Genomic DNA, 14,595 nt, shown 5'->3' with positions numbered 1-14,595 from the left:
GCATTTTACTTAACTTCTGAACTTAACTGATCCTACTCACCCCCGGTTGGTTCACTGCACTTTACAATCTAAACTCAAGGACATCCAAAGCTCTGCTGCCTTTGTGTGAACTCACAGCAAGACCCATTCTCCTCTCACTCCCTCCTCCGAGTCCTGCTGAGGCAACGTCTTAATTTAAAAATTCCCAACCTTCATCCCAACCTCACGGTTTCATCCCTCCCTATTTCTTTACACTCCTCCAGCCCCACACCCTCTGAGGTATTTGCCCTCCTATAATTATGGCCCTTTGTTCGTTGCTCGCTTTAATTGCTGCCTCAGTGAGTGTGCTTTCAGTTGCCAGAGAACCAAGCTCTGAAATTCCCTCTCTTCAGCTCACCTTCTCTCCATTTCACTTTCCTCTTGAGACATTCCTTTAATTCTTTTACCAAGCCATGGGTGACGTGACCTTCCGTTGCTCAGAGTGAGGTTTGTTTTGTACAGTGGTCCTGTGCAGTGCCTGGGAACATTTCATTGTGATGAAGATGTTACGATAAGTTATTTGTTGTTGAGAGATATCACCATGACGAGAATCTCTGCATTTCCCTTCAGGCCATTGAGCTGTTGCATGGGGCGGGTAGGTGCTGTGTCAAAGGGCAGAAAAACCAAACTGGAATGTCCCGAATTAGCACAGGTTGTGCAGTCGATGATTCATTCTGTCTGGGGCAATTCCCCACTATTCATATCTGGAGCTCGTTACACAGCAACAGGAGGAGGCCAATCAGCCCCTCGAGCCTGTCACATAGGAACATGAGGAGGCCATTCAGCCCCTCAAGCTTGTCACACAGGAACATGAGGAGGCCATTCAGCCCCTCGAGCTTGTCACACAGGAACATGAGGAGGCCATTCAGCCCCTCGAGCTTGTCACACAGGAACATGAGGAGGCCATTCAGCCCCTCGAGTCTGTTACACAGGAACAGGAGAAGGCCATTCAGCCCCTTGTGTCTGTTACACAGGAACAGGAGAAGGCCATTCAGCCCCTTGTGTCTGTTATACAGGAACAGGAGAAGGCCATTCAGCCCCTTGTGTCTGTTATACAGGAACAGGAAAGGCCATTCAGCCCCTTGTGTCTGTTATACAGGAACAGGAGAAGGCCATTCAGCCCCTTGTGTCTGTTATACAGGAACAGGAGAAGGCCATTCAGCCCCTTGTGTCTGTTATACAGGAACAGGAAAGGCCATTCAGCCCCTTGTGTCTGTTATACAGGAACAGGAGAAGGCCATTCAGCCCCTTGTGTCTGTTACACAGGAACAGGAGAAGGCCATTCAGCCCCTTGTGTCTGTTATACAGGAACAGGAGGAGGCCATTCAGCCCCTTTTGTCTGTTACACAGGAACAGGAGAAGGCCATTCAGCCCCTCGAGTCTGTTACACAGGAACAGGAGAAGGCCATTCAACCCTTGAGACTCATGTACAGGAGAAGGCCCTTTTTGACCATTTTAACATCTTAAACCCCTTAGTTGATCCCTATGTTTTCATATCCAGGGAAGCAGGGCTGGAGAATGTTGTCCGTGTTATCTCCTGTCCTCACCTTGCAGCATTCCAGAGTGAATGTTCCCTCGGTGACATCCCATTCCACTGTCTCCCTAATAAACCCCTCCTTCCTTTCCCTGACTCTTTTCTACTCAAACAACTCCTTCCACCTCCTCCCCTGTCACCATGCAAGGCCCCAAAGGCACCCTGTAGGTGTTTAACCTAAGAAGGGCTTATGCCCGAAACGTCGATTATCCTGTTCCATGGATGCTGCCTGACCTGCTGCGCTTTTCCAGCAACACATTTTCAGCTCTGATCTCCAGCATCTGCAGTCCTCACTTTCTCCTCGGTGTTTAACCTGTGCCTAGTTCCGATTAAGCGAAGTGTATGTGTGGTTCACAATGTGGAGTTCTGTACGTTCCACTCCATGGAGCAGCCCTGGCCACTGTCTGAGCAGAACCCTGAGCTTCTGATTGCCGTGGTAACTCTCGACCCCCCTCTCCCAGCCTCCATTCTCGGCCTCTGACACTGTTTTCATTGGGACCTGCAGAAACACAAGGAATGTTGCCTCAGCTTTCTATATGGGGCCTTACAGCTTTCTACAGTCCCAGGCGATCAGCTGCCTTCAGCAGGGTTACTGTCTCCACCCTGAAGTGTAGCAGCCAGATCTGAACTCAATACTGACCATCCCCCTATCTTCTATCACTGCCTCAGCAGTACATAGAATCATGTGGTATAGAAGAGGCCCTTCAGCCCATCAGGTCTGTACTACAACAAATATTGGTCCTAATCTCCAACACTGAGCTCATGGCATTGAATGTTATGATACTTCAAGAGCTCACCCAAGTAATTTTTAAAACATTGTAAGGTTTCCCACCTCCTATACGCTCCCAGACAATGCTTTCCAGACCTTCCACTACCCTCTGGGTGAAAAATGCTTCTCCTCAAATTATGTTGGCTAGAACTCAGGAGGAAACGCCAGTCTGCATGTTCTCCAAGGGAATGTTGTAGTGTTTACTGTGTCTGCATCTCTGTGCTGTCTGCCCCACAAAGCACAGCGCCTACTGGAGCAACAACACCTTATCTTCCACCTAGGCACCCTACAGTCCTGAGGACTTGACACTGCGTTCTCCAATTTCAAACAACCTCCTTCACCGTACCCTTCCCAGCCCCTATCCCTCCATCCCACTGCTCCCTGCCACCCAACCGGATTCCTTCCTCCCATTGATCAACCAGGCTGTGCCCTCTACCTAGGAGTAAGTGAGGACTGCAGATGCTGGAGATCAGAGCTGAAAAATGTGTTGCTGGAAAAGCGCAGCAGGTCAGGCAGCATCCAAGGAGCAGGAGAATCGACGTTTCGGGCCTGAGCCCTTCTTCAGAAATGAGGAAACCTGCCTTCACCTACCCCCACTCCACCACCCTGCCACCCCCTTTACTGCAGCCCCCTCCCACACCCAACCCCCCCAGTCCTGAAAAAGGGTTACACCCTAAACGTTGACTTCTCCACCCCCTGATGCTGCCTGGCTTGCTGTGTTCTTCCAGCCTCCTGCCTGTCTACTTTGGATTCCAGCATCTGCAGTTTTTTGAGTCTCTAACCATGTTTCCAGCAACAGCAGTGACAATGAGCTCCCCGGGTGGGGGGGGGGGGGGTGCACGGCTAACACACATCAAGTGAAATGTGACACTTCCTTGGCTCTCTGCAGACACAGTCAGGGTTTCCCCAGTGTGTGTGTGGTTTTGCACTGAGCGGCTTGCAGAGAGCTGCAAGGATCGAGTCGAGTCACGGCGCCTCATAAATTCCACTGTCAACCCGACCCAGGATTGACGCAGCTCGGAAGAACTCGCTCGATGAGTCAGAGCGAAGGGGGTGGTTTCCAGACTGTCCTGCTGTCTGTTGGTCTCCTCGAGGTCTCCCTGCTGCTGCTGCTGCTGCTGCGTCTCGCTCTTTCGCTTCCAATCACTTGCTCCAGAATCATTTACCTAGCGCCGGCTGCAGGTCTGCAAGTGCTTTCACGGCCAATGAAGCGCTTGAGCGGTGCAGTCATTGCTTTCATCTCTGCAACGTGATGGATAATGTATGACAGCAAGATCCAACAAATAGCAGTGCGGTTAATGACCAGAGAACCTGCTTTTTGTGATGTTGATCGAGGGACAATTATTGGCCAGGACATTGTGTAGGACCTCCCTGCATTTCTGCGAAGCAGTGGCCATGGGAATTTTGATATTGGCAGTTGCCACTTGGATTGAGTGTGTCTCGACCAAGAGAAACGCCTACTTGCAGACGGCCAATATATTTGTGTAGAGTTAAAAAGGCTTTCCCTCGAAATGATTGTCATTCGAGACGGTGTGATAGAAGATTAACCACTCACTGCATTGCTGTGGAGTGGGGTTATAATGTACTAGCATTCCAGAAACCAGGCACCTCCCAGAACACAGCCATAGGTTGGTGTCCAGCCACTGGACTGACCATCCACTGCAGCACCTCCCACTGCAGCAACAACATCATCCACATTCAGAAAGCTTTCAAAAGGACAGTACAATGGTGCCGACCAATCCTGGCGTCTGAGTTCAACTCTCAGATACAAGTTTGAATGTAGGATCAGTGCCTGATGAGGTGATGGAAGCAGTTGCAACATTGATTATAAACGGGGAAATTAATAATCACTAGGAAAATAAAACACTGAGGAACAAGCCAGGGGTGTGCACAATTCTTTGGAAAGCTCTTTCAGTGAACGTGAACAGGCATGTTCACTGAAAGGTCACGTTTTGGAAAATCTGACAGGTCAGAAGGATGTCATTGGCTGCTGAGATTTCGAGCAAACATGGAAGTTTTAAAAGTCTGATATGGATTGGTATGGCTGTGAAGATTAACAACCGATTTAGTAATTTAAGGCGACCCAGTGTGAATGGGGTTCCCTGGGCCATAAATCAGACTGTGTGGGCGATGGTCTGAGTTGGATGGTCACAGTCACAATTTGTCTTGCACTTGCGGACTGAGAGGTCACATCTTCTCCTCCAGCCGGTCCTGGGGGCTGACCCACTGGCACTTCATCACTCGGCTCAGTCAGAAGAGTTGGGACTATTGTCAGTTTGTAAAGGGAGTGCTCCCAGATTTCACGCCAGTGTCTGAGTTTCTGCTGAGGTTCTGTGGTCAATGCGAGTCAGCTGTTAGCCGGTGGTGTTTCTGAGTAGGCAGTTTTCTGTGTGGACATCAGGAGGTTTTCCTCTCTCTTGAAGTCACGTGAGTTTCAATGCTCCAGAAATAATCCTTGTGTCCTCCTGGAGATGATGTGTGTCCCGGCCAGCTCCTGAGTCAGGATGAGTGGCAGATGTCTGCTGCTGAGCAGAGCAGGACGAGTGAAGTAATGGTTTCAGTCCAGTGAAGCCTCTAATTCAGGAACCAAGGGTACATCTGGTGGGAGGGGGATATCTGATGGGAGGGCTGTATTAGTGGGGAACAGGGTGTTTCAAAAGTTTTGGATGGAAAGAGACATTTGGGGATCTGGAGAATAGGATGTTTTGGGGAGAATGGGACGTTAAGGGGAGCAGGATGTTTAGGTTGTTATGGGAGGAGTGGGATAAGGTTCACTTGGCCCCTGTTTTCCTTTCCTGTGTGACTTTATAATATGAATCAAAATTTGGTGCAATATTTAAAACCAGATACAGAAAATAATCAAAAAGGCTAATCACATGGTCAGGGCCTCATCTGGAATATCTGTGTTCAGTTCTCTATCTGTGGAAATATTGCCCCCCCCAGATGACATCAAGATTGGCTAGCCCACTACTCACTGACACCTCTACTCCAATGCCAGTTTTTTACCCTATTGCTACCCCTAATCCAGACTTCAGAACTCGTCTGAATCCCACAATAGAATTCCACAAAGGGGATTGCCTGATAAATGGGAAGGCATACGAATGATTGTTGATTCATGTGAGTGAATCAAACCTTAATTTCATTCCAAACATTCCTGTGTCTTTAATTCGAATGCCACATTTCTCTATTGAGGACAAATGTTGACAAGATGAAATCATGGCCGAGTTAGTCAGAAATGGCACAGTGTTATTTCCAGAAACAAGAGCAATCTAAATTAGTAAATGATTCAGGGAAACAGCTGAAACACAAACCAGGAAATGCCATCAAAGTGAAAGATTGTTTCTCTCTCACAGATAAGTATTACTAGCATTTTTTTTTGTTTTCCAGTTAATAATTTCCAGTATTAGCAACTTTCTGTTTTATCATCAATGTTGATGACTCCTTATTTATTTAATAACCGCCGCTACTCTCCCCACCCCACACCCTTGCCAGCCCTGGGGGGGTGTTTCCCAGGTGGAGGGTTTGCAAAGGGCTATAGCAGGAGTGAGGGGGTCAGCGAGGGTCTGAAAGGCACAGCTTATCAGTGGCGTTATTGGTTGGCGTCTAGGGTTAGAGCAGGAAAGTAGTGTTGCAGCATAAAGTCGGTTCCAGTTGCTACACCACAGAAATAGTCACTGGAAGCTACCATAAGATATGCTTCCTTTCCACGTCTGCTTCCACAAGACTTCCTGAAAGTGTTCAGTGGAGAACAGCATGAATTGTACAGAATTTGCAAAACAACTGGGTCGAGGATGTGAGAATTTTGTTTGTATGCAGCATGTTCTGTTGGCCTGGAATGAACTGCAAGAGCAGTGGAAGCAGGTTCAATAGTAACTCGAAAATGAAAGGTTTGGAGGGCTGGGTGGAACAACAGTTGGGGGAGTGCAATTGGCAGAACAGCTCTAATGAGAAACCAGCACAGACACAAGGGGAGAACACTCTCATTCTGTGCCATACTGTTCCTGCCATTTTCTAAATTGTTAACAAATTTCAACCAATGTTTGTTGCATCTCTCCTTTCAGTCAGTTGGGGAATCTATAAGTGAAGTTGACTCCATGTTCACACTTGATTTCCATAAGCAGGACTATATTCCTCCCTCAGGGGAGAATCTAGAACGAGGGTCGTGGTTTCAAAATAAGGAGGCTCCCATTTCAGATGGAGGTGAGGAGGAATTTGTTCTCTGAGGGGCTTGTTAATGGTTAGAATTCTCCCTGCTGAAAACATTTAAGGCTGGGTTAGACACTTTTTCACCTACAAGGGAGCCATAAGTTATTGAAGACTAGGAATGTGGAGTTGAAGAAATAATCAGATCAGCCATGATCCTATTCAGTGGTAGAGTAGGCTCGAGGGGCCAAATGGCCTATTCCTGCTCTTATTTCTTACATTGTTATTTTGCCCTTGTCTGTTAAACACTGAGCAAACTGAGCAACTTCAAGTAGCATGCAGAATGAACTCAAAATTTCCTAGGTGAAGAAAGAGTTAAGAGATTTGCTCTATGATTTCCCAGGCTGTGACTTAACAAGGAACTCCCATCAATTGCAGCCAATATATAGAGCTTCCTGTCTCCGAGAACCATTCAATTCCTGATCCGTGTGAAGGAACTCCCTCACCCGCTAAGAAACAATCATGAATGGACTGAGCAAGTGAGTACTTTGGTGTAACATTGGAGCTTTTTCTGGATAAGGGGTGGTGGGTGGCGGGGGTGTTGTCACTGGCGGGGTGTGGTGGCTTATATTGTCTCTGTGTTAGCTGCAGTGTTTCTGCCTTTGTTTACAATCCTACGCACTGGCGGCGAGTTTGTACTGAATGTAATAACTGCAAATAAACTACCTGAGTTTCTCAGATTAAAGCTGGAGTGTTTTAGAGTTCAGGCAGACCTGGGATCATGGGTAGACCTGGGATCGCAGGTAGACCTGGGATCTCGAGTAGACCTGGGATCTCAGGTAGACCTGGGATCTCAGGTAAATTGGGATCTCAAGTAGACTGGGATCTCATACAGACTGGGAGCTAAATAGATGCTTACGTTGTGGAAAAGTGCTGAGCATGTATTAAAGTTGGCTCAATTTCCTGTTGTTCGATCATTAATATGGTGTACGAGTAGGGGAAGAAGGAGAGCCCTTCAAAGAGTGTTGGGTTTTATTCAGGATGAGTGAGGGTCAGAGGGTAGTCCCAAGGTCAGGGGTTGGTCACAGTCATGGAGTGCTCACAGGGCTGGCGTGGTCCCTAGGTCATGGTGAGTGGTCATTGTTTCATGGGGTTGGATCAGCAATTGATTAGATATTTGATCTCTTGTCTTTTTCATATAAAGCGATGAATATGATTGGTCTGTTGTTGGGAAGGGTGGGGCTGGGCCTGGGTCGTGGGAGGTTATATTGGGGATTGGGTTTTAAATGGGGGAAAAAAGTGAGGGTTGGAGCAAATGTGCATTTTAGTTCAATTAACTTATGAAAAAGCCAGACTGATAATGAAATCGCTGTTTGGTTGCTGTAAAAACTCACCTAGTTTACTCAAGTCCTTGAATAGCACATGGACGAAGCACTGAGACGGCAGGGCAGAGCATGAACTTTGGGTGAGTTTCATTGTCCAGCACCAAAAGTGACTCTGGCAGTGGTACTGACCAAGCTGGTCGGGTCCTAATGGACATTCCTGTTAGACTGGGTCTACGGCAGGTGGTGTCGTAACCAGCAAAAGAAAGAAAAAAATTACATCATCTCATCCTTTAACAACCTGCTGGCTGCAGATGCATCTGTCCGTAACAGTATTGGTAAGAGCGACCACTGCACAGCCCTTGTGGAGACAAAGTCCTGCTTTCACATTGAGAATAACCTCCATTGTGTTGTGTGGCACTATCACTGTGCTAAATGGAACAGATCTAGCAACTCAAGACTGGGCATCCATGAGGTGTTGTGGGCCATAAGCAGCAGCAGAATTGTACTCCAGTACAATCTGTAACCTTAAGGCCCGGCATACTCTCCCCACTCAAACATCAATTATTACCAAAGCAGATTTATTTGACTAATATTCAAAATATTAAATTTTAGCCCAGTTAGTGGGATTTTGAACATCAGCAGAAACAAACCTCAACTGTCATAACAAAGACAGTTCAGTCCTTGAGGTGATTAATGTCCTTTTTTGTGTCATTTGTTCAAACACAAATTAAATCCCCGTTCTCAATGATGGAGAAGCTCAGCATGTCATTGTAAAAGACAAGACTGAAACATTCACAATTTACAGAGTAGAATAGAATCCTCACAGGGTGGAAACTGGCCTTTTGGCCCAACAAATCCATACTTATCCTCCGAAGAGTAATCACCCCCAGACCCTATTACTCTACATTTACCCTGACTAACCTGCACATCACTGAACGCTGCAGTCAATTTAGCATGGCCAATTCACCTAACTTACACATCTTTGGAATGTGGGAGTAAGCCAGAGCACCCAGAGGAAACCCATGCAGACACAGGAAGAATGTGCAAACTCCACACAGTCGCCCAAGGCTGGGGTCAAACCTGGGTCCCTAGAAATGTGAGACAGCAGTGTTAACCACTAAGCCACCATGCCACCCCAATGGGTGATATATCTCAGCCTCTCCCAGATGTCCCCAGCATCATAGACACCAGTGTTCAGCCAACTTGATTCACTCCACATACTATCAAACAAACAGCTAAAGGCACTGGATATTGCAAATGCAATGGGCCCTGACAATAGTCTAGCAATCATACTGAAAATTGGTAATCCAGAACCTGTTGCACCCCTAGCCAATTTGGTCCATTACAGTTACAACACTGGCATGTACCCAACAATGTGGAAAATTGCCCGGATATACCCTGTACATAAACAGCAGGACAAAGCCAACCCAGCCAATTATTGTGCGATCAGTCTCATCAACAAAGTGATGGAATATTCCAACAACTCTGCTATCAGGCAGCACTTACTCAGCAGTCACCAGGTGTGGGCAATACATACACCACAATCCATGAATGAATGAGAAAATTGTCACTTGGCAGATTTCTAAATGCTGTGGCTGAGTGTGTAGGTTTGAAGCTGGATTATTCAGGACATTCTGGAATGAATAGGGGCTGGTGGAATTCTCATAAAGTCTTGAGAACATGCCAATGGAACCTGAGCATCTAATGGATGGTATTTCAGTAAGTGACAGGAGCAGTCAGACAGTAATCCATGTAACCTCCTCAACTGTGGGCTTTGAGCTATAGGGAGAGGCTGAATAGATTGGGGCTATTTTCCCTGGAGTGTCAGAGGCTGAGGGGCGATCTTATCGAGGTTTGTAAAATTCTGAGGGGCATAGATAGAGTGAATAGTCAAGGTCTTTTCCCGGGTTAAGCGAGTCTAAAACTAGATGGCATAGGTTTAAGATGAGAGGGGCAAGATTTAAAAGGGACCTAATTGGCAATCTTTTCATGCAAAGGGTGGTGTGTGTATGGAATGAGCCATCAGAGGAAGTGGTGGAGGCTGGTACAATTACAATATTTAAAAGGCACCTGGATGGATATATGAATAGGAAACATTTAGAGAGATATGGGCCAAATGTTGGCAAATGGGATGAGTTTTATTTAGGATATGTGGTGGGCATGGATGTGTTGGACCAAAAGGTCTGTTTCCATGCTCTACAGCTCTGTGTCATGAGGAAAATCAGTCTCTTCTCTTTAATTTCCCAGGATTGAAGTTCTGAATGACAGACCAGTGATCGGTGAGTGATCCCAATATGTTCTTGCTGAGGAACAGGCTGCTGCAGGTATTGGGTGACCTGAGGTAACAGATTCCACTGAGGGCCTCCTCATTACACAGCCAGGGAGAGGGGGAGAGAGAATAGTTGAGAGACATAGAGAAAGAGATAAATCAATAGAAAAAGACAGCTAGTGGGACAGAATGTGATGGTTGAGGCTAACACAGAGAGATGCACCAACAGTTAATGTTTATATAGAACCTTTAATGTAAAGAAATGCCTCAATGCGCTGCACAGCAGCAGTTATAAAACACAATATGACAATGGCAACATAAGGAGATATTAGGTCAGATAACCAAAACATAATGAAAGAGATTAGTTTTACAGAGAACCTTTCAGGAGAAGTGTGAGGGGGAGAGGTTTAGGAAAGGATTTCCAGAGTCTGAGGCCTAAGCAACTAAAGGCACAGCCACCAATGATGTCATGATCCAAACTGGAAATGCAGAGGGGCCCAGAATTAGAGGAGTGCAGTGTTGTGGATAAACTATCTTTAATTCGGCTACTTATTACAAAATTTCACAGACACTCAAATCCTGAAACAATTATTTAAACTTTATTGCTTGTAGCAACCAAGATAAGACCCCATGAGTAGCTATGATTCCAACCAATAGTGTCTGCCTCTGGATGTGTCCAGAGTTCAATCCTTGAGCTGTGCTGTTCTCCAGAGTTCTGCTCCGGAGAAATCCTGGAGTCAGATTCTTATAAAGTTTTACATCCTTCAAGTTTGTGATGTGACATTATTGATGATCCTTTAGATTATTTTCTCCACAATATTGGCTACTCCTCTGGAACCATCAAATTTGCAGTTTGTTTTCTTATTAAAGGTGGACTCTTTGTTCCTTGTTACTTTTGACATTGACTGTCTGTTCGAAGAATCGAAAAGTGTGGCGCTGGAAAAACACAGCAGGTCAGTCAGCATCCGAGGAGCAGAAGAATCAGCGTTTCGGGCATAAGCCCTTCATCAGGAATGTTATGCCCAAAATGTCGACTCTCGTGCTCCTCGGATGTTGCCTGACCTACTGTGCTTTTCAACTCTGATCTCCAGCATCTGCGGTCCTCACTTTCTCCCAGTCTGTTCAAAGACACAACTTTCCTGCAGTTAACTCCTTAAAATCTCTGCATTTCCCCTTATGGTGTAAACAATCATTTATCAACCATGTTAAAACAGTTTGTTTAACAGTTTTGGAGTTTCAACTCTTCTTCTCCCGAACATGGCTAATTGTTTTCAATTCCTGGATGAGTTTGCCCTTGTCCTTTGACAACTTATTCCAGACAGGTTATTGCACCTTCTTTCAATCTCTGCACAGTTATTAAAGTTCTGAAGTTAACACTGTCACAACAGGTATTTCAAAGGGTTGTGGGCTTGAAGGAGATTATCAGAAATTGGACTGAGATTAGGGAGGAATTTGAAAACAAAGATGAGAATTTTAAATGTTACTGAACAAATGTTGGTCAGCAAGCACAAGGGTGACAGGGAAATGGGATACAAGGCAAGTTAAGACATGTTCATCGAACCCCTACAGTGTGGAAGCAGGCCATTCAACCCACTGAGTCCATACTGACCCTCCAAAGAGCACCTAACCTGCACATCTTTCAACTGTGGGAGGAAATCCATGCAGACATGGGGAGAATATGCAAGCTCTACACAGACAGTTGTCCAAGGGTGGAATCAAACCCTGGTCCCTAGAGCTGTGAGGCAGTAGTGCTAACCACTGAGCCAAAAGCCCTGTCGCAGGCTTTTGGGTGACCTTGATTTTATTGCATGTAGCATGTGGGAACCCCAGGAGTGTGCTGGATTAGCCAAGTCCAGAATGACAGAGTGGGGGGGGGGGGGGTGGCAGTGGTGGGTGGGAGGAGGATGGAATGAGAGTTTCAACAGCAGATGGACTGAGGCAGGGGAGAGTTTTGGTGATGCTACAGCGTTGGAAAGAGGAGGTGAAGGTATGAAATGACATTGAAAGCTCATCTGGGGATCAAATATATAACCAAGGTTGCATTCAGATTGGCTTTAAACTCAGACTGTTGCCAGGAAGAGGGATGGACTCAGTCACTAGGGAACGAAATTTGGAATGGACACTGAAAAAGAAAGCTTTAATTTTCTCGGAAGTTGATGCAGGTTGGATAAGCAGTCTGAAGGTTTCAGCACAACAGGAGAGGTAGAGGGAGGTGAAGTAGAGCTGGGAGGTGTCATTGTACATGCAAACTCTGACATTGCTTTCAGAGCAGTAGTGAGGTACAGGAGGGGGAATTGATCCTTAGGAATGCCAGAGGTAATGATGCGGGAGCAGGAAAACAGACCATTGTAAGGGATTCTCTGTTAGATAAGCATGGAACCAGGTGAGAGCCCTTCCTCCCAGGCTGACAATAGTGGAAAGTGTTGGAGGAGGATGCTATAGTCACTGTGTCAGGAGGGTAGGTCTACCACAGTCTCGCAGAATGTCATTGCAGAGTTTGATAAAGAGCATTTCAGTACTGTGGCAGAGGCAGAAACCTGACAAGAGGGACCCAAAGATTGAATTCCAGGAAAGATGAGGACAGCAGCATGTTTAAGGGCCTTGATGAGGAACGTGATATTGGAGATGGGACACTCCGAAGGTCTGGAGTTGGTTTTATGAGAACAGGGCGGGTTCGGTAGGTTAAAAGAAGAGAGGGATAACACCTGAGGCGGCAGAGCTGTTTACAATCTCGGCAAACATGGGAGCTGTAAGGGGAAGTCAGAGGTGATGTGTTTAGTGGGACGAGGATCGAGGGAACATGAGGTCGGTCTAAGAGACAAGTTGAGCTCAGAGAAGGAGAGGAGAGGAACACTAGAAAAAGATGTATGTTCAGGGCTGGGTGGTGGGGATGGATAAATCGAAGGGAGTTTGGTCAGGAGGGTCAGTGACAGGGAGGGACATAGCAGAGACAGGTGATTGGACTGTCTTAGTCTTGGTGACAAAGAAACTTCATGAGGTCTTCACACTTGTTATTGGAGGAGAGACTGGTGGGGTCAGGGTGGGGGGTCAAAAGTCATGGTGGGATCAGCAATAAGGCTTTTAAGAAGACAGTTTGCTATCAAGAAAAGAAGCTGGGGTTATCTTTGTAATCCAGTGTGAAACCTGGAATAGTGAGCAGTTTGGGAGGAATAGAGAGCTCGATAATGTTTTACATGGTCATGCCAACAGATGATTAAACTAGTCACAGGCTCCTCCAAATTCACCGTCTTGACCATTCCCAAGTCTTATACCCACGCCACCATTAGGAGCCATATCTTCCGTTTCCAAGGCCCCAAGATCTGGACTACCTCCTTACAACTCTTACCCCCCTCTACTTTATATCGCTTCGCTCCTAATTGACACTCCTTAAAACTCACCTCTTTCATCAAGGATGGTTGCTCCTACAAAGTCCATTCTACTATGTTCATGGTGCTAATTGAATGTAAGTTGTTGTTGTTGCCCACAGGGATCTTAGCGCAGCACACCGTAGATGAACTGACCGAGGTGGCAAAGTCGTACGTAGCCATTACCTACGTAAAGTACCTGGAATCAGCTGGGAGCAGAGTGGTTCCCATCAGGTGACACCATTGTCTCCATCACACAGTGAGAAACTGGGTAAAGGGTCAAAGTTTAAAGGTGGGAAGGATTAGTGGGAAAAAGTCGAGATGAATAAGGAGATATCAGTCAGGAGGCAACATAAAAGATCCTGAAGGACTTGGGAGGATGGATACAGAGAGGATGTTTCCTGGGAGAATTTAGAACTGGGGTCACAGTTTAAATTTAAGGGGTCAACCATTTAAAAATGAGATAAGATAACTTTTTTGTCAGAGAATTATGAGTCTTTGGAACTCTGTTCCTCACGAGGTGGTCAAAGTATAGTCCTTGAATATTGTTAAGGCAGAGGTAGAGAGATTTCTGCTAAGAGGCTGAAAGGTTCTCAGGAATAGACATGAATGCAGATGTGAAGTAACATTTAGCCACGGTATTCAGCACAGCACGCTCAAGGGGCTGAATAGCCTACTCCTGCATTTGTACTTTTGAAACCCTGGCCTTACACATCTGCAGCTTGTGGGAGGGAAGGCAACTGAGAGAAGGAGGAGGAAATGGAATGGTCGAGAAGGGTAATGAGGTGTGAGCAGGGATGGGGAGTCCTACAGAACTGAAACCTTGGGGAAATCAGAAAGAATTACATTTACGTAGGACTTTGCACAGAATTGCGATGGCGCCAAAGGAAGCCATTCAGCCCAATGTGGCTACACCCACTCTCCAAATGAGCATCATGACTCAGCATTATTCTGCTCCCTTTTCCCTGTAACAATCTAACTTATCGACGTAAATAATCATCAAATGACCGAATAAGGACCTCAATTGAACCTGTCTTCAGCACAGTTCCAGCCAGGGCATTCCAGAACCTAACTAGTCACTGTGTGAAAACAATTTGTTCACACATCACATTTGCAAATCACTTTAAATCTGCACTCTCTTGTTTTCAATCCTTTTTTTAACGGGACCATTT

The 14,595-nt window shown here is 46.2% G+C and overlaps 1 protein-coding gene across 3 annotated transcripts in view; it reads left to right on the top strand.

Annotated features, from left to right (window-relative positions):
* Positions 1–3,422: 3,422 nt before the first annotated feature.
* Positions 3,423–14,595, top strand: part of LOC122561264 (gamma-glutamyl hydrolase-like) — a 30,843-nt gene continuing 19,670 nt past the window's right edge. Inside the window, exons 1-4 of one of the 3 annotated variants that reach the window (XM_043712897.2) lie at positions 3,423–4,121; positions 6,868–7,003; positions 10,037–10,068; positions 13,546–13,657. In XM_043712897.2, the coding sequence (XP_043568832.2) occupies positions 6,987–7,003; positions 10,037–10,068; positions 13,546–13,657 (161 nt within the window). In that variant the 5' untranslated portion in view covers positions 3,423–4,121; positions 6,868–6,986. Of the gene's footprint in view, positions 4,122–6,562; positions 7,004–10,036; positions 10,131–13,545; positions 13,658–14,595 lie in introns of those variants that run through there. The other 2 variants (XM_043712896.2, XM_087998801.1) reach the window with 2 other exon arrangements.

The sequence above is a fragment of the Chiloscyllium plagiosum genome, unplaced genomic scaffold, assembly GCF_037043375.1.
Source record: "Chiloscyllium plagiosum isolate Xiang-an unplaced genomic scaffold, Cpla_swu_hap1 HiC_scaffold_22, whole genome shotgun sequence".
NCBI lineage: Eukaryota > Metazoa > Chordata > Chondrichthyes > Orectolobiformes > Hemiscylliidae > Chiloscyllium > Chiloscyllium plagiosum.
Note: the sequence above shows the minus strand (reverse complement) of the source record. Positions and strands in the feature narration are given on the sequence as shown.